The 17,702-nt window shown below is 18.3% G+C and overlaps 6 protein-coding genes across 6 annotated transcripts in view; 2 read left to right on the top strand and 4 right to left on the bottom strand. All coding sequences in view use genetic code 6, as the record gives it.

Annotated features, from left to right (window-relative positions):
* Positions 1–333: 333 nt before the first annotated feature.
* TTHERM_00818380 (hypothetical protein) lies at positions 334–744 on the bottom strand (the record flags this gene model as incomplete). Its single annotated transcript, XM_001016145.2, has 1 exon — positions 334–744. The coding sequence occupies exon 1, from the start codon at positions 691–693 to the stop codon at positions 334–336; it is 360 nt and encodes a 119-aa protein (XP_001016145.1). The 5' UTR covers positions 694–744.
* A 2,366-nt stretch (positions 745–3,110) lies between these two features.
* Positions 3,111–3,458, top strand: TTHERM_00818370 (hypothetical protein; the record flags this gene model as incomplete). Its single annotated transcript, XM_001016144.1, has 1 exon — positions 3,111–3,458. One exon carries the CDS (start codon positions 3,111–3,113, stop codon positions 3,456–3,458), a length of 348 nt encoding a protein of 115 aa, XP_001016144.1.
* A 1,941-nt stretch (positions 3,459–5,399) lies between these two features.
* Positions 5,400–5,789, top strand: TTHERM_00818350 (hypothetical protein; the record flags this gene model as incomplete). Its single annotated transcript, XM_001016143.1, has 1 exon — positions 5,400–5,789. One exon carries the CDS (start codon positions 5,400–5,402, stop codon positions 5,787–5,789), a length of 390 nt encoding a protein of 129 aa, XP_001016143.1.
* A 3,748-nt stretch (positions 5,790–9,537) lies between these two features.
* TTHERM_00818320 (transmembrane protein, putative) lies at positions 9,538–9,882 on the bottom strand (the record flags this gene model as incomplete). Its single annotated transcript, XM_001016140.1, has 1 exon — positions 9,538–9,882. One exon carries the CDS (start codon positions 9,880–9,882, stop codon positions 9,538–9,540), a length of 345 nt encoding a protein of 114 aa, XP_001016140.1.
* Positions 9,883–13,420: 3,538 nt separating this feature from the next.
* Positions 13,421–13,819, bottom strand: TTHERM_00818310 (transmembrane protein, putative; the record flags this gene model as incomplete). The annotated part of the gene is made up of 1 exon (XM_001016139.2): positions 13,421–13,819. Exon 1 carries the CDS (start codon positions 13,763–13,765, stop codon positions 13,421–13,423), a length of 345 nt encoding a protein of 114 aa, XP_001016139.1. The 5' UTR covers positions 13,766–13,819.
* A 3,809-nt stretch (positions 13,820–17,628) lies between these two features.
* The window catches only part of TTHERM_000817301 (hypothetical protein), a gene marked incomplete at both ends in the record, with an annotated part of 410 nt that continues 336 nt past the window's right edge, over positions 17,629–17,702 (bottom strand). Inside the window, one exon of the mRNA XM_012797657.1 lies at positions 17,629–17,686. Coding sequence (XP_012653111.1) covers positions 17,629–17,686 — 58 coding nt within the window. The remainder of the gene's footprint in view (positions 17,687–17,702) is intronic.

Genomic DNA, 17,702 nt, shown 5'->3' with positions numbered 1-17,702 from the left:
ATCACTAAAACTGATATTTAATATGTTATTTCTATTATTTTATTAATTATCTTACAATTAATGACAAAATAAAATCAAGTTTTTAATCTGAAACCTTAACATTAATTATTAGGCAAATTATCAAAGGCATGCTGAATAAATACTGAATAATATATGTTATTTATACTTTTTTTTAATAATATAATTTTTTTAATTATTTCTTCCTACTCTTAAATATTAAATATAATAATTATATATTTTGCATTCAAAATTTTATTTAAAATATATTTATATTAAATTGAATTTTTATACAAAAATCTATTATAAAAGAAATACAAATTAATATGCATATAATCAAATTAATAAGAAAATTAATGCAAACAGCATGCTAAATAAAGCAACAGAGCTAGAAGTTTGTGCTGTAGATTAGCATTTAACCAAATCATCGAAATAGGCTTAAGCTGAAGGGTTTGTTGGTTTGCAATTACTTTTAACACAATTAAATGTCTGAGGCTATTTATTTTAGTTTTAATTTAAGCAATTAAGACTACACTGATCTAAAGATCTAAGATCACTAATACAAGCTGTATCACCTTATTAGCAAATTTAATTGTTTTTTGCTTTGTCTAATAGATCATATACACATTGTGGTACTTCTTGACTTGCATTAACAGTTGTAATAGCAATAATAAGCAAGAATGCAATCAATTTCATTTTGGCAAATAATTTCTAATTTTACTTAAATTTGGCTTTTAATTTAATTATACAAATTATCAACTCATTTCCTTTTAATTTATAAACAATCGCTATTTAATTTAATAGATTTTCTTTTCACTTGGTTTGTAATTCACAAATTATGTCTATCTCATTTAAGAAACAAAATTTAATTTAGGTAATTCATAAAGTCTAAATTTATTTTTAAAAAAGAAAATATATCCTACCCAATATCAAAAGTAAATGTAAAGAGAAAAGTTTAAGATATAATTCACTTAAATACCTTCTTCTAAAATTTTAGTGAAGAACTTTAAAATTAAACTCTATTATTTAACTTGTAAAGTCATAATAAAAAATAACTAAATATTTTTAAATAGGCTACTAATCAAGAAAATCCTAATTAAAGGACAATTAACAAAATATCAGGATAAATATAATTATTTGATATGACAATTTTTTTATCAAAAAAGCAATCAGATCATCAAAAAAATCTAATTAAGACAAAATTAAAAATTTTTTGCGAAAGTAGAGATCATTCATTTTTAATTTCGAACAGATATTTTTAAAAAGATATTTTACTTTTAAATTATATATTTTTATACTACAAATAATTTTAATTGAAATTTTGTTTGCTTTTATTGAATTAATAATATTTTAAATATTTAAAAAGAAATAAAAAATAAAATAACTTTAACTTTTTATAAATATGTGAAATGAATTGTAAATTAGCTAAATTAATATGTGAACGGAATTTCATCAATAATATAATAAGTAATAAATTATAAAAATCCTTCTACTTAAAAATGAATGTAATTAAACTGATCTTAAAATATGGAAAATATTTGGAACTACCATAAAAATAAAATAGAATGGCTGAGTATTTTGAATATTTAATATTATGTTTAATATAAATAAAAATTGATCTTTTTGGCTAAGATTCAATTCAATTAAAAAAATTATTAATGTAAAAATGCTAATAAAGAAATAAAATTTTTATCGCCTCTTTAATTAATTTGACCTTTTTTTATTTATTTTCTCCATAGATTTTTATAATTTCTGCATTCAAAACTATTTTGTAAAGAAAATTTTATTAATTAATAAATTATAAAATCTAATAATAATAGACAAATATACTTTCTAATATCTATCTGGTCAAGGAAAACTTAAATAAGAAGTTATTAAAATAATTAGAAATACAAAACTTTTTATTAGATTTTTTTCTTTTTGATTGACAATTAAAAATAGAAAAATTATTTTTCTTATTATCAATCTGATCATACAAAAACATTTAATTAGAAAGATTAAACTTACAAAATAACTATAATAGTTATGATCCATGAGTAAATTATATAGCAAACCTATTTATTGTATCAATTACCGTAAATCCTCATAAATTCTCACCAGCATAAATTTTCACCATATTTTCTGAATATTTATAAATAAATTTTTTAATAAAACAGATTGATTATTCCATACATATATATGAATAATATTTTTAAATTATTTTATTTTTATTTAATTTGGCGATAAAAATAAATTTGTTATTCTAAATTAAGAAAAATTAAAAGATAAAATTAAATTATCTATTTTGATTAAATTACTGGTGTCTATTGATTATAATTAAATTTATCTGGTCAGGTAGCTATTTAGAAATATTATTTGTCAATTACAAATTATGAATTAAAATTAAATACTTAATCTTTATGGGCTAGTTAATTCTACTATTTATTTTCTTCTAAAATATCTTTTAAAGTTTATAGTTTTAACTTATCCCTCATTTTAAATAAATATATAAATGCATTTTTTTAATAACCATTTTTTAAAAATTATAATTTTGTTTTAACTTACTTTAAACTAGTCTTACAATAAATTAATTAATTGTAAATTTTATTAAAGTAATTAAAGCATATTTCTCAGACTCAAGTAAATATTTACTTAATGTAAGAGTCATCATACCCATAATAAAAACCTTACAAAATCACATAAAAAAGTTATATTGGTTAATATAAAATATGCCTTAATTTATGTAGCTTCATTTTTCATCAAACTTATTTAATTTAAAAAATATTTTAAGAAGATAAACTTAAATCAAATTTTAGTTTAAAGAAATCGGAATGTTGTCTATAAAAGATATATTTTTTAATTTTGTAATTTTATATTTTAACTTACATTAATTTTTAATTACAAGATTATAAATCTTAACTTACATTATTTGTTATTAAGAACTATGAATGAACTTTATTTAATTTTGTCTTTTAGATCGAAATAGATGATGACTTTAGTATTAAAAACAAATATTTAAAAATATTCATTTAAATTTTTGCAGTGATTATAAAACCGAGAGATTTTGAGCCAACTATTTATGATTATTAAATTAATAATCAAAACATTTTTAAAATAAGTAAATTACTATAAAAATGAAATTAATTGCCCTTTTACTTATAACTGCTTTAGTATCTGTGAATGCTTCTGATGAACCTCCAAAATGCTATACAGATCTTATGAATAAATTATAGTAAGGTCAAGTCTGCAAATAAGGTGATACTGATTGCATTACAGCTGTCTTATCATTAGAAAAATGTGCTTATAATTGTGAAGATTAATATTCTGACAACCTCTCCTAGACTATCTCCTGTGTTTAAGCTAATTGCAAATCTTCTAATACTTAGGCTTAAAGCTTTTTAGATGAAGTAATAAAATGTGCAAATTCTAGCTAGATTGTTTTATTTAGCATGTTGGTTGCATTAGTTTTCATAATAATCTGATTTGGTTTATGATTAATTAAATACATAAATTAATATATATTTTTTATAAATGTATTTATTTATTTATATATTTAATTTAATATTATTACAAAATTCATAGATAAGATTAATTTCTCATTTTAAAATTAAACTGGTAATTAATTATGAGTTTTTTAAAAAAATATACTGTCAATCGTAATTTATTATTAAATAAGAAAACAACTTTCGTTTACCTCAGATTGAATAAAAAAATATTTAACTTAAGGGTATGATTTTGGTGTTAGGCTTGGAATTAAAAGTAAAGAATTATGATATATAAATACAACTTTATAAAAACAAATAAAACATTTTACTTTAAATTATAAATTTAATTTAACCATAAAATTCAAACTATTAACGTATTTTATTAATCTAATTTACAGCGTATGTAGAATTAAATTTTTACATCTTAGTATAAAAAATAGTTTAATTCCTTAAAGTGCTTTAATATCAAGAAATCCGAGATAGTATAGTGGTTAGTATTCCTGCCTGTCACGCAGGAGACCCGGGTTCAATTCCCGGTCTCGGAGCTTTTTTTAATTTTGTTTTAATTAGAGTAAAACATGAAACATCATTAAATATATATACCAAATTATATTAATTCAATTATTTTTAAATTTGATAAATTTACAGCCTTCTTCAATGCTTTAGTAGATAAGTATCTTTAAATTTTTTTAATAATTCACTTTTTCATTAAATAAACTAATAATTTTCTAATAAATAATTGTTTTATACAATTTAACTAAAAACATTAAATCCTATTTTACTATATTAATATGTCAATATGAGTTTGACTTTATTAATTATTAAATAGATATAAAAAATTACTCATTCTTATTAAAAGATGAAAAATTTAAATTATTAGTAATTTTTTCCCTCGAACAATTCAAATTTTAAATCACAATTTGCTGTGCTTGCTTCTTAAAAATTAAATATAGAATGCTTTGTAAAAATCTAATTTTTTTTTGGATATAGGAAATTAAAAATTTTATATAAAAATTCAATTAGTAAAAAATAGTTAAACTATTAAAACTAGAATAAGTGAAATAAATAAATAAATTAAAATAATACAAAAAATTTAACTTTAACAAGAAATAGATAGATATCTATATAAAATAAATTTTAGAATATAACCTATTTATTCTTTTAGAAAAGAATTTTTTATATTTCCTTATTAATTTGTATCATATGATCAGGAATTTGATTTTTAATTATAATTGTCTATACTAAATAATATAAAACAAAAGTTTTAATTAAGAAACATTACTTCATCAAAAACTGATCAGCAAAATAAACATTAAATAGCTATTTGTTTATAACTTTTTTATTTAATTTTTCTGGCCAAATTAAAAATATGTAAGAATTGATTTTCTATACTACTATTCAAAACAATTTCTTTAGCTTTTTTGTGAAAATAAAGTTTAAAAAATTATTAATCAACTATTTAAGTTTATTTAATGTTGTTTAATTTAATATTTTTCTTAAATTTTTTACATTTTTCATAATTTTTTTAAATGGATCAATAGACATTTGAATATTTGAATGTCAAATTTTGATTAAATTAAGCTTAATTATTATTTAATTCATTCAGCAAAATAGTATCTATAGGAAGAAAAAATTAGGAATCATATAAAAATAATTATCTCATTAATTAAATAGCATATACTAAACATAAAATAATTTTTACAGGAATGTTTAGTCCTATTAATTTCCATTCTACTTTACAAGTTGAATAAGAATTTTTAAAATAATTTAAAATTAGTGAGAAAGCTTGTTATAATTTATTTTCTTATATCAAATAGATTACAAATTTATTATTAATAGCTTAATTTCTCTTAAGTGATTTTAAAAATTAAGAGCAAATTAAGATTTTCATAATTATTAAATTAAAAAAAATAAGTAAAAAAAAAACTTGTATTGCAAATGAAATTGTTAGCCTTTTTAATAGTTATTGTTTTAGTAACTGTGAATGCAGACAATTCACTTTCACCTATGCAGTGCTTGGGTCTTTTGCTCAAAATTAAAACGGGTTAAATTTGCTAAGAGGGTGATAAAGATTGTACTGATGCTCTAATACCATTTAATTAATGCATGGAAAATTGCGACTAACAATCTACTGAAACAACACAATATGTTTATTGTGTAGAAAATAACTGCAAATCTACAAATCCTACAATTTAAAGAGCTACTAATGATTTTGTATTTTGTGCTAATTCTGCCCAAGATCCTAGCTCTCATCCTAATCCTAGTTCCAGCTAAAGCTTGATTGTTTTATATAGCATATTATTATCATTACTTTTCATAATAATATGACCTTATATATTAATCAATAAAATATCTTTTATATCTTTATATATATAGTAGATTCTTATATAAATAATTATTTTCAATATTATATTTTTATATATAGTACCCTATGGTACCCTTCCTAATTAAAGGAACCAATTATTTTACCCAGCATAAAACCCAACTTAGAGAGATTACACTGTATTAAAAATTAAGAAGTAGTTATTTCCCTATAAGATTTAATTATTCATAAAATATTCATTAAATCATAAAGAAATATTTATACAAACATAAAAAATAAATTATTAGGAATAATTTTTTAGATAGTTGTTCTGTTTTTAGAAGAAAAAAATCTATCTTGATAAATGATATTAAGAAAAACAAAAGTTCAAATGCCAAAATAATTTTATTTAAGAAGTTGCTATTTTTAAAAAAATAATAGATAAAATATCATATGCATTTAAATAAAATCCAAATTTTACAATTTTGACATAATAGTAATTTCGAATTTTAAATCTAAAAAACTAATTAAAACCCAACCATTAGGATTGAAAACTGTTTAAGTACAAAAACTTGAGTGTAATTATGATTTTAAACTTAAAACAAAATGAAAAAAGTAGAGTTTAAGTTAAACAATTATTACAAAAATTGATAAAAAAATAATCATTTAATTGAGCAAAAAATAATTAATATGATACTATTTTTAATATTTTTTTATTTTATTTTATTACCTAGTTTTTGGCTATAAGTTGTCAAATATTTAATTACATTTTTTTTTAATTTTGATTAAAAAATATGCATGTTGTATTCAAATTAATTTAACAAATATTTTAGAAAAGTAAATATTATATAAATTGAATGTTAGATGATCAGGGTACATATAAACATACACACAAATAAACAAACAAACAAACATACTTGCTTAAAATAGATATTTATTTTTGAAGGATAAATAGATCAGAAAATTAAAAAAAATAATGCAAATAACATGCTAAAAACAGCAATCAAGCTATAATTACATTTTAAGAGAACATCTTTAAAGCATTAAATTGTAGCATTTGAAGTTTGACATTGAGATTAAACACATGAACTAATCTATCTTGAGTTGTCAAAATTAGCTTAACAACCAATAACACATTATTTGAAAGATTTTAAAGCGGCAATACAATCTGTATCGCCATATTAGCAAACTTTACCTTAATCAACTTTATCTTAAAGTTCTTTAGCACATTAAGGAATACCATCATCTGCATGTACAGCTACTAAAACAATAATAAGTAAAAAGGCAATTAATTTCATTTTAAAGTAATTTTTTTTATTTATTTAAATAATAATTATTAATAATTGTTAATCTTCTCATATTTATATAGATAATTATTGAATATTATTTTTTAAGTAAGATACAAGATTTTTCTAATCAAAAACAAAATCTTTTATAAACTTTATAATTTTTTGATTCACTAAATAAAATCGCATTTGTTAGTTTTACCTATCTACATCTTCTATTATAAATATTGTTGAAAGCCTCTTTATTTGATAAATAGCATACTGTTTAGCTAAGAATTATAAAATATTAGATTATTTACCAATATCATAAATATTTGACATTCAAATTTTACCTTAAACATAGTGAAGCTAGTAAATAAATAAATATTGTAAGCTTTGTAGGTAAATTGAATTCTATCAAAAATAAATTAATAAATTTAGTTACTTTTGATAGATAGATATTTGAAATTTAATTTTGTCTTTTTTCAAATCTAATTAAAAAAAGGATATTTTTTCTTTATATCTTCATTTATGCATTAAAATATTCTTATATAAACAAATTAATTGTATTTTTACCAGGGTAATGCTTTTATCATTTTAATTTTCGTTTCTTGAAGATGGATTTTTCGATATGCCTTTATTAAAAAAGATTTTTTTAAATTTTAGATAAGATCCTTAATAGATAGGTGCTTAAATATGTAAATATTTATTGTATATGTTAAACTTTTATGTAAAATTAATAGCTAGATATTCGATATTTAGTTTTGTCTAAAGTAAATTAAATTTGAGCATACACTCACCTAACTAACTATCTAGTCATACATCATAATTTTAATAATTAAGTTAAAATATACGCTTTTTTAGAACATTAAATTAATGCATAATTATTATTGAAAACAAATGTAACTAAAGATTTATTTGTGTTTTCTTAAGAAAGTTTATCTTAGAAGCTTACAAAAACCATTTATTTAAATTTTCTTTATATTGCTTGCCAATTTGCTTTATTTTTATTTAGCTTTTTTTTAATAAATTTTCCATTAAATTAATATAAATAAAAATATGTATGTATCTAACTATCTATAAAACATGTCAATTTTTAAAAAATGCCAAATTTTGATTAAAAGTCAAATAGATCAATCAGTTTTTAATTAATTGATAGATTTTTTAATTTTATTTTTTTCCTGATCAGCTGTTTGGTATTTTTTTAAAGGATAAAATAAATCAAAATTAAAAAGTTCTAATTTAAAGATTAGACTGACTATAGCTAATGTTCTTATTAAAGTGTATGATTAGCTTTAAAGAATATAATGTAATTTTAATTAGAAGAATATTCTTTTTTAAATTTAGTTTTTCTTTTCATGATTATTTAATATTATTTATCAGATTTTTAGCTTTTACTTATGTATAGATTATTAATTAACAGGCAAATATAAAATAATCAACTTCATTAGATACAATTTCTTTTAGAATAATAATTTTCTTTTAACTAAAAAGCTATGAAATTTATTTATAAACAATAAATACTATTAAACTTTTATAAAATAAAACCTATTTCTATTATTTAAAAAAGAGATAAATCAAATATAAATTTAGAAAAAACGTAAATTTTATTTTATAAATTTCATCAAAAAAGTAAAAATTAAAAATTTTTAATATTTCTAAAGAAAAATAAATAAATAAATATTCAATCACCTAATATTGAAAACTTCTTAGCCAAAATAATTGATCATAATAATGTAATTTATCTAATTTCAAAGTGAAAAGCTATAAAATAGTAGCAATAGTGCTAAATAATTAAAATAAATTTTGATAATTAATTAAAAAATTTTGCTAAATTGAAAATAATTAATGCTACCTATTATTATTTCCTTTTATTTTTCTTTTGGGTTGAGATTTTAGAGTTTTTAGCTTTTATGCATTAAAATAATAAAACTTATTTTTATTTTGATATTAAAATGTATTATATTTAAATTAATGTTGCAAATATTTTATAAAAGTAGTAAGTAAGGAAATGTTTAAATTACAACTAAAAATAATTAATTATTATATAAATTGAACATAAAAGAATTAGTAAGTAAAGAAAATACATATATTTTTAAAAACATATTTGTATAAATAGATATTTATTTATCTTTTGAAGATATATGCATAGATAGATTGATAAAATCTGACAATTATGTAAATTAAGGCAAACAGCATAGTAAATAAAGTAATCAAGCTATAATTTGCACATTTTAACAAATCATCTTTAAAGCTTAAACTGATGCAATTAAAGTTTGACATTAAGACTAAACACATTAAATACCCTATTACTAGCTATAAGGAGGGATAACAAATTAAATAACTTATTTCCAAATTTTACTCTCTTAAAAAATTATTATTATAAAATTGAATGATAAATGACTTTGCAAGGAACGCACATACATATATTTATATAAATATACATGTATAAAATAGATATTTATCATTTAAAGCATAATTGTATAGATAGATAGATAAATCGATAAAATCAGACCATTATGTAAATTAAGGCAAACAACACACTAAATACAGTAATCAAGCTATAGTTTGCACATTTTATCATATCATTTTTAAAGCTTTAAACTGAAGGATTTGAAGTTTAGCATTCAGATTAAAGACATTAAATACCCTCTTATTAGGTTTTTATTTTTTCTGCACAAGATCCAACACAATCTGTGAAAGATTTTAAAGATGCAATACAATCAGTATCACCTGCTTTGCAGACTTTACCTTACTCAATTTGGTTCTTAAGATCTTAAACGCATTTTGGAAGATCATTATTTGCATTAACAGCTACTAAAGCAACAAAAAGCAAAAAGACAATAAATTTCATTTTAATATTTTTAATTTGTATTTTTTTTATTTATTTAATAATTATTTAGTTTTTGCTTATCATCTCATAATTTTTATACATACAAACTGAGAACATTTATTAAATGAACTTCTTATAATTTAGGATTTTTAAATTTTGTAGCAATCAAATTTAATAAAAAAAACAATCATTTAATTTCTAACTATCAAGTAATATTTTTAAAATAAAATACAAAATTATAACAAAGTATTTTATAAACTATTTATTTTGTTATTCTTTAAATAAAATTATATTTATTTTTTGATATATACAATTTTCCTTATTAGATAAATATATTGCTATCCTGCAAGGAGATTATTTTATTTTATTTGTAAATAAAATTACTTATTAAGTATTTTGTAAGGTTATTTTTCTATGATGTCTTAAGTCTTGTTGGATTTTATGTAAATATTATCATAACTATTTGGCGAAGCATTAAACATATTCAAAACAAGAAAGTAAGTAATTTAGTAAATAATTTGTGTAATTGTATGTACTTTTTAACTGAGTTCTATTTAAAATATTGATAAATCTGAGGGATTTAGGATAAGATTTAATATGTAGATTTTAGAAATTTAATTTTGTCTTATCATAATTTAATTTGAAAAGAAATATTTTTTCTAATCTACTCTTAATCTTACATTAATTAATAAATGAAATTATTCATTAAGTTTTTTGTAATTTAATTTTACTAAAAAAATAAATAAAATCTGGATTATTTGTTAATATAATCATAATCAAAATTAACACATTCAAAAAAAAGTAAGTCAGTAATTAATTAATTAATTTTTGTAAATTGCATTTTATCTGATTTTAAATTTTAATAAATTTGATAAATTTTTGGATAAGATTTTAATAGGTAGATCTTAGAATTTTTTTCTAATCAACCCTTGGTCATATATCAAAATTCTATCATTAATAAATGAAGTTATTTATATTATGTATTTTTTCAGGATATTTATTAAAAATACAAAATCTGGATTATTTGTTTGTATAATGAATGATAAAAATTTGGCTAAAAAATATATAATTGGAATTATATGTTATTATAATGCATTCAAAAAAATGTAAGTAAGTAGTGAATTAATTTATTTTTGTAAATTACATTAACAAATTATCTGATTTCATCAAACCCTGATCATACATTAATTAGTTAAATTATTTATTAAATATTTTACAAGGTTATTTTACAAGAAATATCAATAAAATTTGGATTATTTGTTAATATAATCATAATCAAAATAAACACATTCAAAAAAGAGTAACTAAGTAAGTAAATAAATTTTGTAAATTGCTTGAACTAATTAGCTGATAACTAACTATTAAAATTATTAATAAATTTGATAATTATTTGATAAGATGTAGATTTTAGAAATTTAGTTTTGTCTCATCCTAATTTTAATTTGAAAAGACAATTTTTTTCTAATAAATACCTAATCATATACATTTTACTAATTACATCAAAGCGCTCTTTTTTAAAGTTTTAAATAAGAATTCAAATTAATACTATTTTTAAAAACGAATTCAATAAAAATAAATAATTAATTTTTATTTCTTACATCAAATTTTATTTATTTATTTATCTCTCTTGCTCTTCTTAGATAAATTTTATATAAAATATTTTTATTTTATAAATATTACTACATAACATATATTTCTTAACATATTTGTCATAAATAAATTTCAATTATTAAGTTTTACAAAGGCTATTTTAAAATAAAAATGAAATCTTAGATTAAATATTAATAATATTAATATTATAAATTAAATTATACATTTAATAAATAAATATATTTAAAGCAAGTAAATAAATAAATGAATAAATAATATATTTATGTATTCTATACTATAGGGTACTGCTTTTTAAGGTTGTACACTGAAATTTAAATAAATAAAAATATTAAAATAAGAGGGGATTACTTTATTTGAAACATCTGTATGTATAATCACTAAATGGTGAATCTTTTAATTTTATAATCAGAATAAATTATGAATATAACTAAATCTTAATCGACTAAAAATTAAAATTAAAATAGAAATAAAAAATATTTTCATATTATTTAACACAAATTAATTTTTGATATTATTTTATTTTTATTAAATAAATTTTAATTAACAAATAAATAAATATTTATGCAAGAGAATTTAGATTCAAAATTAATTTAGTATTACAGCAAAATATCTTAAAATGGTAAAGATAAAAAATAGAAAGAATCTCAAATATTTCTATAATTGAAAAAAATTTCGACTCAATTCCCACTTGTAGTTAGTTAGTTAGTTAGTTAGTTAGTTAGTTAGTTAGTTAGTTAGTTAGTTAGTTATAAAAATTGATTATTATTTATTTTTATATCAAATATTTATTTAACTTCTTAATTCTTCAAACCATAATTGATAAATGAAATCATTTTAAAAAATAAAATATTAATTTAACTTTTAAATAAATAAATTATGGGTTGAAGAATTAAGAAGTTAAAAAAATATTTGATGTAAAAATAAACAATCAATAATAAATTGTTATAACTAACTACAAGTGGGAATTGAGTAGAAATTTTTTTGAATTATAAATAGAACAGAATTAGTCATAAAATTTAAATGAAAAATGTAAAATATTTAATAATTTTAATATATTTATTTTATGTGTAAATTAGTTATTCACCAAAAGATTATACTGAATAAAAAGAACATGTACATTTCATCAATCATTTTAACATTCATTTAAAAATAAAATATTATGAATAAATTTTTAGATAGTTACAGCTCTATTAAAAAAAAGCAACCTACCTATCTTATTAAAAAATATTAAGAAAAACAAAAGTTAAAATGGCAAAATAATTTTATTTAAAGAGGACTATTTGCTATTATTTTAAAAAAATAGATAGATATATTTTAATATGAATTTTTCAAAAACCTATATTTTTTCGTTGTCATAAAATTAATATCTGAATTTCTTAAATCTCATCAAAAAAATAAAAACTTAAATTTATGCTATTTCTAAAGAAAACTAATTAACATTCAGTCAGTCAGTCACAAAGAGATTGAATACTCCTTAAGTAAAACTAATTGATCATAATAATTAAATTTAACTAATTCCAAACTTAAAATCTATAAAAATAGTAGGTAGCAATAGAGCTAAATAGTCGTTTTAAAATTTGATAAATAAATAATAAATTTATACTTTTGAGAAAATAGTTAATGCAACTATCTATCTATTTATTTTTATTTCCTTTTTTACTATTGGATTGATGATATTTATTTTAGAGTTTTTAGCTGTAAAGTTTAAAAATGATAACAATTTTTTAATTTTGATATTAAAAATGTATTATATTCAAATTAATGCATATAGCAAACAAGGGAAATGTTAGAATACAATTATAATTAATTAATTAATTAATTAATAATTATATAAATTAAATGATAAATGAATTTTCAAGCAACGCACAAAAATATATTGATATAAAAATGCTTAAATAAAATAGATATTTATCTAATTAATCATATATGAATAAATAGAAAGATTAAATCAGATCATTATGTAAATTAAGGCAAACAGCATGCTAAATACAGTAATCAAACTATAATTTGCACATTTTATCAAATCATTTACAAAGCTTTAAACTGTAGGATTTGAACTTTTGCATTAAGATTAAACACATTAAATACCCTATTATTAGGTAGTAGATTAACCTTAACAATTATCTAAACAAGTTTTTAAAGATTTTAAAGCATTGATACAATCTGTATCACCTTCTTTGCAGACTTTACCTGATTAAAGATTATTAGCAAGATCTTTAGCACATTATGGAACTTCGTCATTTGAATTTGCAGCTACCAAAGCAACAAAAAGCAAAAAGACAACTAATTTCATTTTAATATTCAATTCTTAATTTATAAATTTTTTTATTAATTTAATAATTATTTAGTTCTTGTTTATCATCTCATAATTTTTATACATGCAAACTGAAAATATTTATTAAATGAATTTTACTAAATTTTGTATCTATCTATCTATCTATCTATCTATCTATCTATCTATCTATCTATCTATCTATCTATCTATCTATCTATCTATCTATCTATCTATCTATCTATCTATCTATCACATTTGATAAAAACAGTGATTGATCATTCAATTTATAATTATCAAATAATATTTTTTATATAAGATACAAAATTATAAAAATCTTTTATAAACTTTTTAATTTTTTATTCCATAGATAAAATTATATTTATATTTTATATTTTATAATTAAAATTATTTATTAAGTATTTTAGAAGGTTTATTTTACTAAATTGTATAAAATATTGGATTAAATGTAAATATTTTCATAACTATTTGGAAAAACTTTAGACATATTCAAAGCAAGTAAATGAATAATTTTTGTTAATTGCAAGAACATATTAGCTTAGTTCTATTAAAAATAGAAAAAATTTGATGAATTTTTTGATAAGATTTTAATAGGTAGATTCTACAAATATTTTTAATCAACATTTAATCTTTCATTAAAATTTTACGATTTGTAAGTATATGAAATTATTTATTTATATTAAGTATTTGTTAATATTATTTTGCTAAGAAACATAAACAAAATCTGGATTATTTATTAACATAATGATAATTAATTATTCCACATTTATTCGAAAAAAAATAAGTACATAATTTTTTTAGATTGCAAGAACATTTTAGCTGAGTTCTATTAGAAATTTTGATATATTTTTGATAAGATTTTGTTTGTTTATCATAATTTAATTTCAAAAGATAATTTTTTCTAATCAACCGTTGATCGTACATTAAATAATAAAAGAAATATGTGATAATTGATTATTTGTTAACATAATGATAATTAATTATTTCACATTCATTCGAAAAAAAATAAGAAATTAATTTTTTTAAAATGCATGAATTTATTAGCTGAATTCTAATAAAAATATTAATAAATTTGATAGATTTTTGATAAGGTTTTATTTAATATTTAGATTTTATAAATTTAATTTTGTCTTATCATAATTTAATTTCAAAAGATAATTTTTTCTAATCAACCAGTTGATCGTACATTAAATAATAAAAGAAATATGTGATAATTAATTTTTAAGGTTATTTATTTACTAAGTAATATAAATAAAATTAATTATTTACACATTCATTTGAAAAAAAGTAAGAAAATAATTTTATTAAATTGCATGAATATTTAGCTGAATTCTATTAAAAATATTGATAAATTTTATAGATTTTTGATAAGGTTTTATTTAATATTTAGATTTTATAAATTTAATTTTGTCTTAATTTAATTTCAAAAGACAATTTTTTTCTAATCAACCCTTGATTAACATTAAATAATAAAAGAAATATGTAAGTATTATAAATAAAATTTGGATTATTTGTTAAAATAATTATAATTATTTCATATTCAAATATATTTAAAACCTATTCGAAAAAAAGTAAGTAAATAATTTTTTTTAATTGCATGAACATTAGCTGAGTTTTATTAAAAATATTGATAAATTTGATAGATTTTTGATAAGATTTTATTTAATATTTAGATTTTAAATTTAATTTCGTCCTATGATAATTTAATTTCAAAAGGTAATTTTTTTCTAATCAACCCTGGTCATACAATAAAGAATAAAACAAATATTTATTAATTATTATATAAGGTTATTTATTAAGAAATATAAATAAAATCTGGATTCAAATAATCAAAATCAAAAAAAAGAAATTTATATGAAAAATTAGTAAATTAATTTGATAAAATTCTGATAAGATTTTAATGCATTGATTTTATAAATTTAATTTTGTCTTATCATAATTTAATTTGAAACAAATTTTTCCTAATCAGCACCTAACTATATATTAAAAAGTTTATTAATTGCATTAAAATATCTTTTATAAAGTATTAATTAAGAAATTAATTATATATCTTTATATGCATAATCTTTATAAAATAGATATTTAATTTTTATTACTTAAATAAAATTTTGCTTATTCTTTGTTTGTTTTTTTGTCTCTCTTCCTCATCTTCAATATACAATTTTTTGATTTAATAAACACCCTATCATGATACAATCAATATATTTCTTCAAATATTTATCATAAATAAATTTTAACTATTAAATTTTAAAAGGCTATTTAAAATAAATATGAAATCTTGGATTAAAAAATAAATATAAATATTTAATATGAAATTAATTATATAATAAATATGTTTAAAATAATTAAATAAATAATTTCATTAAATTACATGATTAACAGACTTGTGAGTTCTATTAAAAATTAAACAATATATTGTAGGTTTTCATAAATTAAGGTATCTTAAATACCTCTATTTTTTTACCCTTAATAAGAGGTTTTTATAAATCAAAAATTTTAGGTATTACAGATTTTAAGACTTGAACTAAATAGTAGAATACAAGGTAAATCTCATAAAAAAAGCTATATCAATCAAATTAATAACTTAAATTTTTACTAAAGCACTTAGATAAATAAATACATATTTTATTTATTTAATTAATTTTTTTGTTTATTTCAATGTAAAAATATTTCAAAAAAAAATTTTAAAAAAGCTCCGAGACCGGGAATTGAACCCGGGTCTCCTGCGTGACAGGCAGGAATACTAACCACTATACTATCTCGGATTTGATGAAAGTTTACTAAAATATAAATTGTTCTTCATTTGCATTTTTATATAAAATAGTTAACAAATACTATTTTAATTTAACTAAATTTGAAAATCATTTTATTTTAAAGTTAAATAAAATAAATTCATTCAGATATTACTTTATGAATGTTATAATAGATTGATTTAATCATAATATTTTAGATATAGTAAGTCTATTTGATTTTATTATTTTTTTTTTAGTAATTCCATCCTAGATTATTTGCTTTAATTAAATAAATATTATTTGAGTTTATCCTTTAAAAAATTTTAAAAAACAGAATGAATTATTTTAATACAAAATTTAAGTAAAATTTGTTCTTAGACTAAAACTATTAATTTAATAAACACTGAATTTGAATTAAAATAATTAATTAAATACATTAGTATGAATTCAATATATTTTGAATAGGCTTATTATCAACATTTTCTTATGTTTTTCTTGTCTAATTGTTTAATTATTTTATAATAATATTAATCTTTATTTAAAATATTTCAATAGTTGTTGTTAATTCTAAAAAGTTTTTTTTTTAAGTTTAAATATTTTGAGTTATTTTCTAAGCTATTTTTTAAGTAAAATAGAATTCAAACTTTAACTATATTATAATTAGATTATGTATAATTTTTGATAACATTTCAAAAATTAAAAGATAAAACTGATGAAGATTGAGCAAGATTTCAAAATAAATTAATTCAGCAAACAAAAGAGATTAATATTTTTTCTATATTTAAACTTGATTTCATCGATATCAAATTCAAATTCAATAATAAAAATAAGTGTGAAAACGTTTACAGTTTGGAATAATTTTAACATTTTTAATTGAAAAATTTAATAACTAAAGTATTCTTTTTAATTTAACTCAATATTTATATCAATAAATTAAATATTAATGAGTTTGTTATTTGACATATTTTATTCAAACTTAATTAAATTATATTATTAAACACATCCTTTATTTTACATAAAAAATCAAAACAAAAGATAATATAAAAAAGATTTAATTAAAATTTCAATTTTGATACTTCCAAATAGAATGTTTTCGAAAATGTGTAAGAAAAATTTATTTACCCTGAGTCTTCATTTTTTACGTTCAAAATTTGACAAAAGGTTTTCAATTTTCAAAAAAATGAAAAACCTTGATAAAATCATAA

This window comes from Tetrahymena thermophila, assembly GCF_000189635.1.
Source record: "Tetrahymena thermophila SB210 genomic scaffold scf_8254646, whole genome shotgun sequence".
Classification (NCBI taxonomy): Eukaryota; Ciliophora; class Oligohymenophorea; order Hymenostomatida; family Tetrahymenidae; genus Tetrahymena; species Tetrahymena thermophila.
Note: the sequence above shows the minus strand (reverse complement) of the source record. Positions and strands in the feature narration are given on the sequence as shown.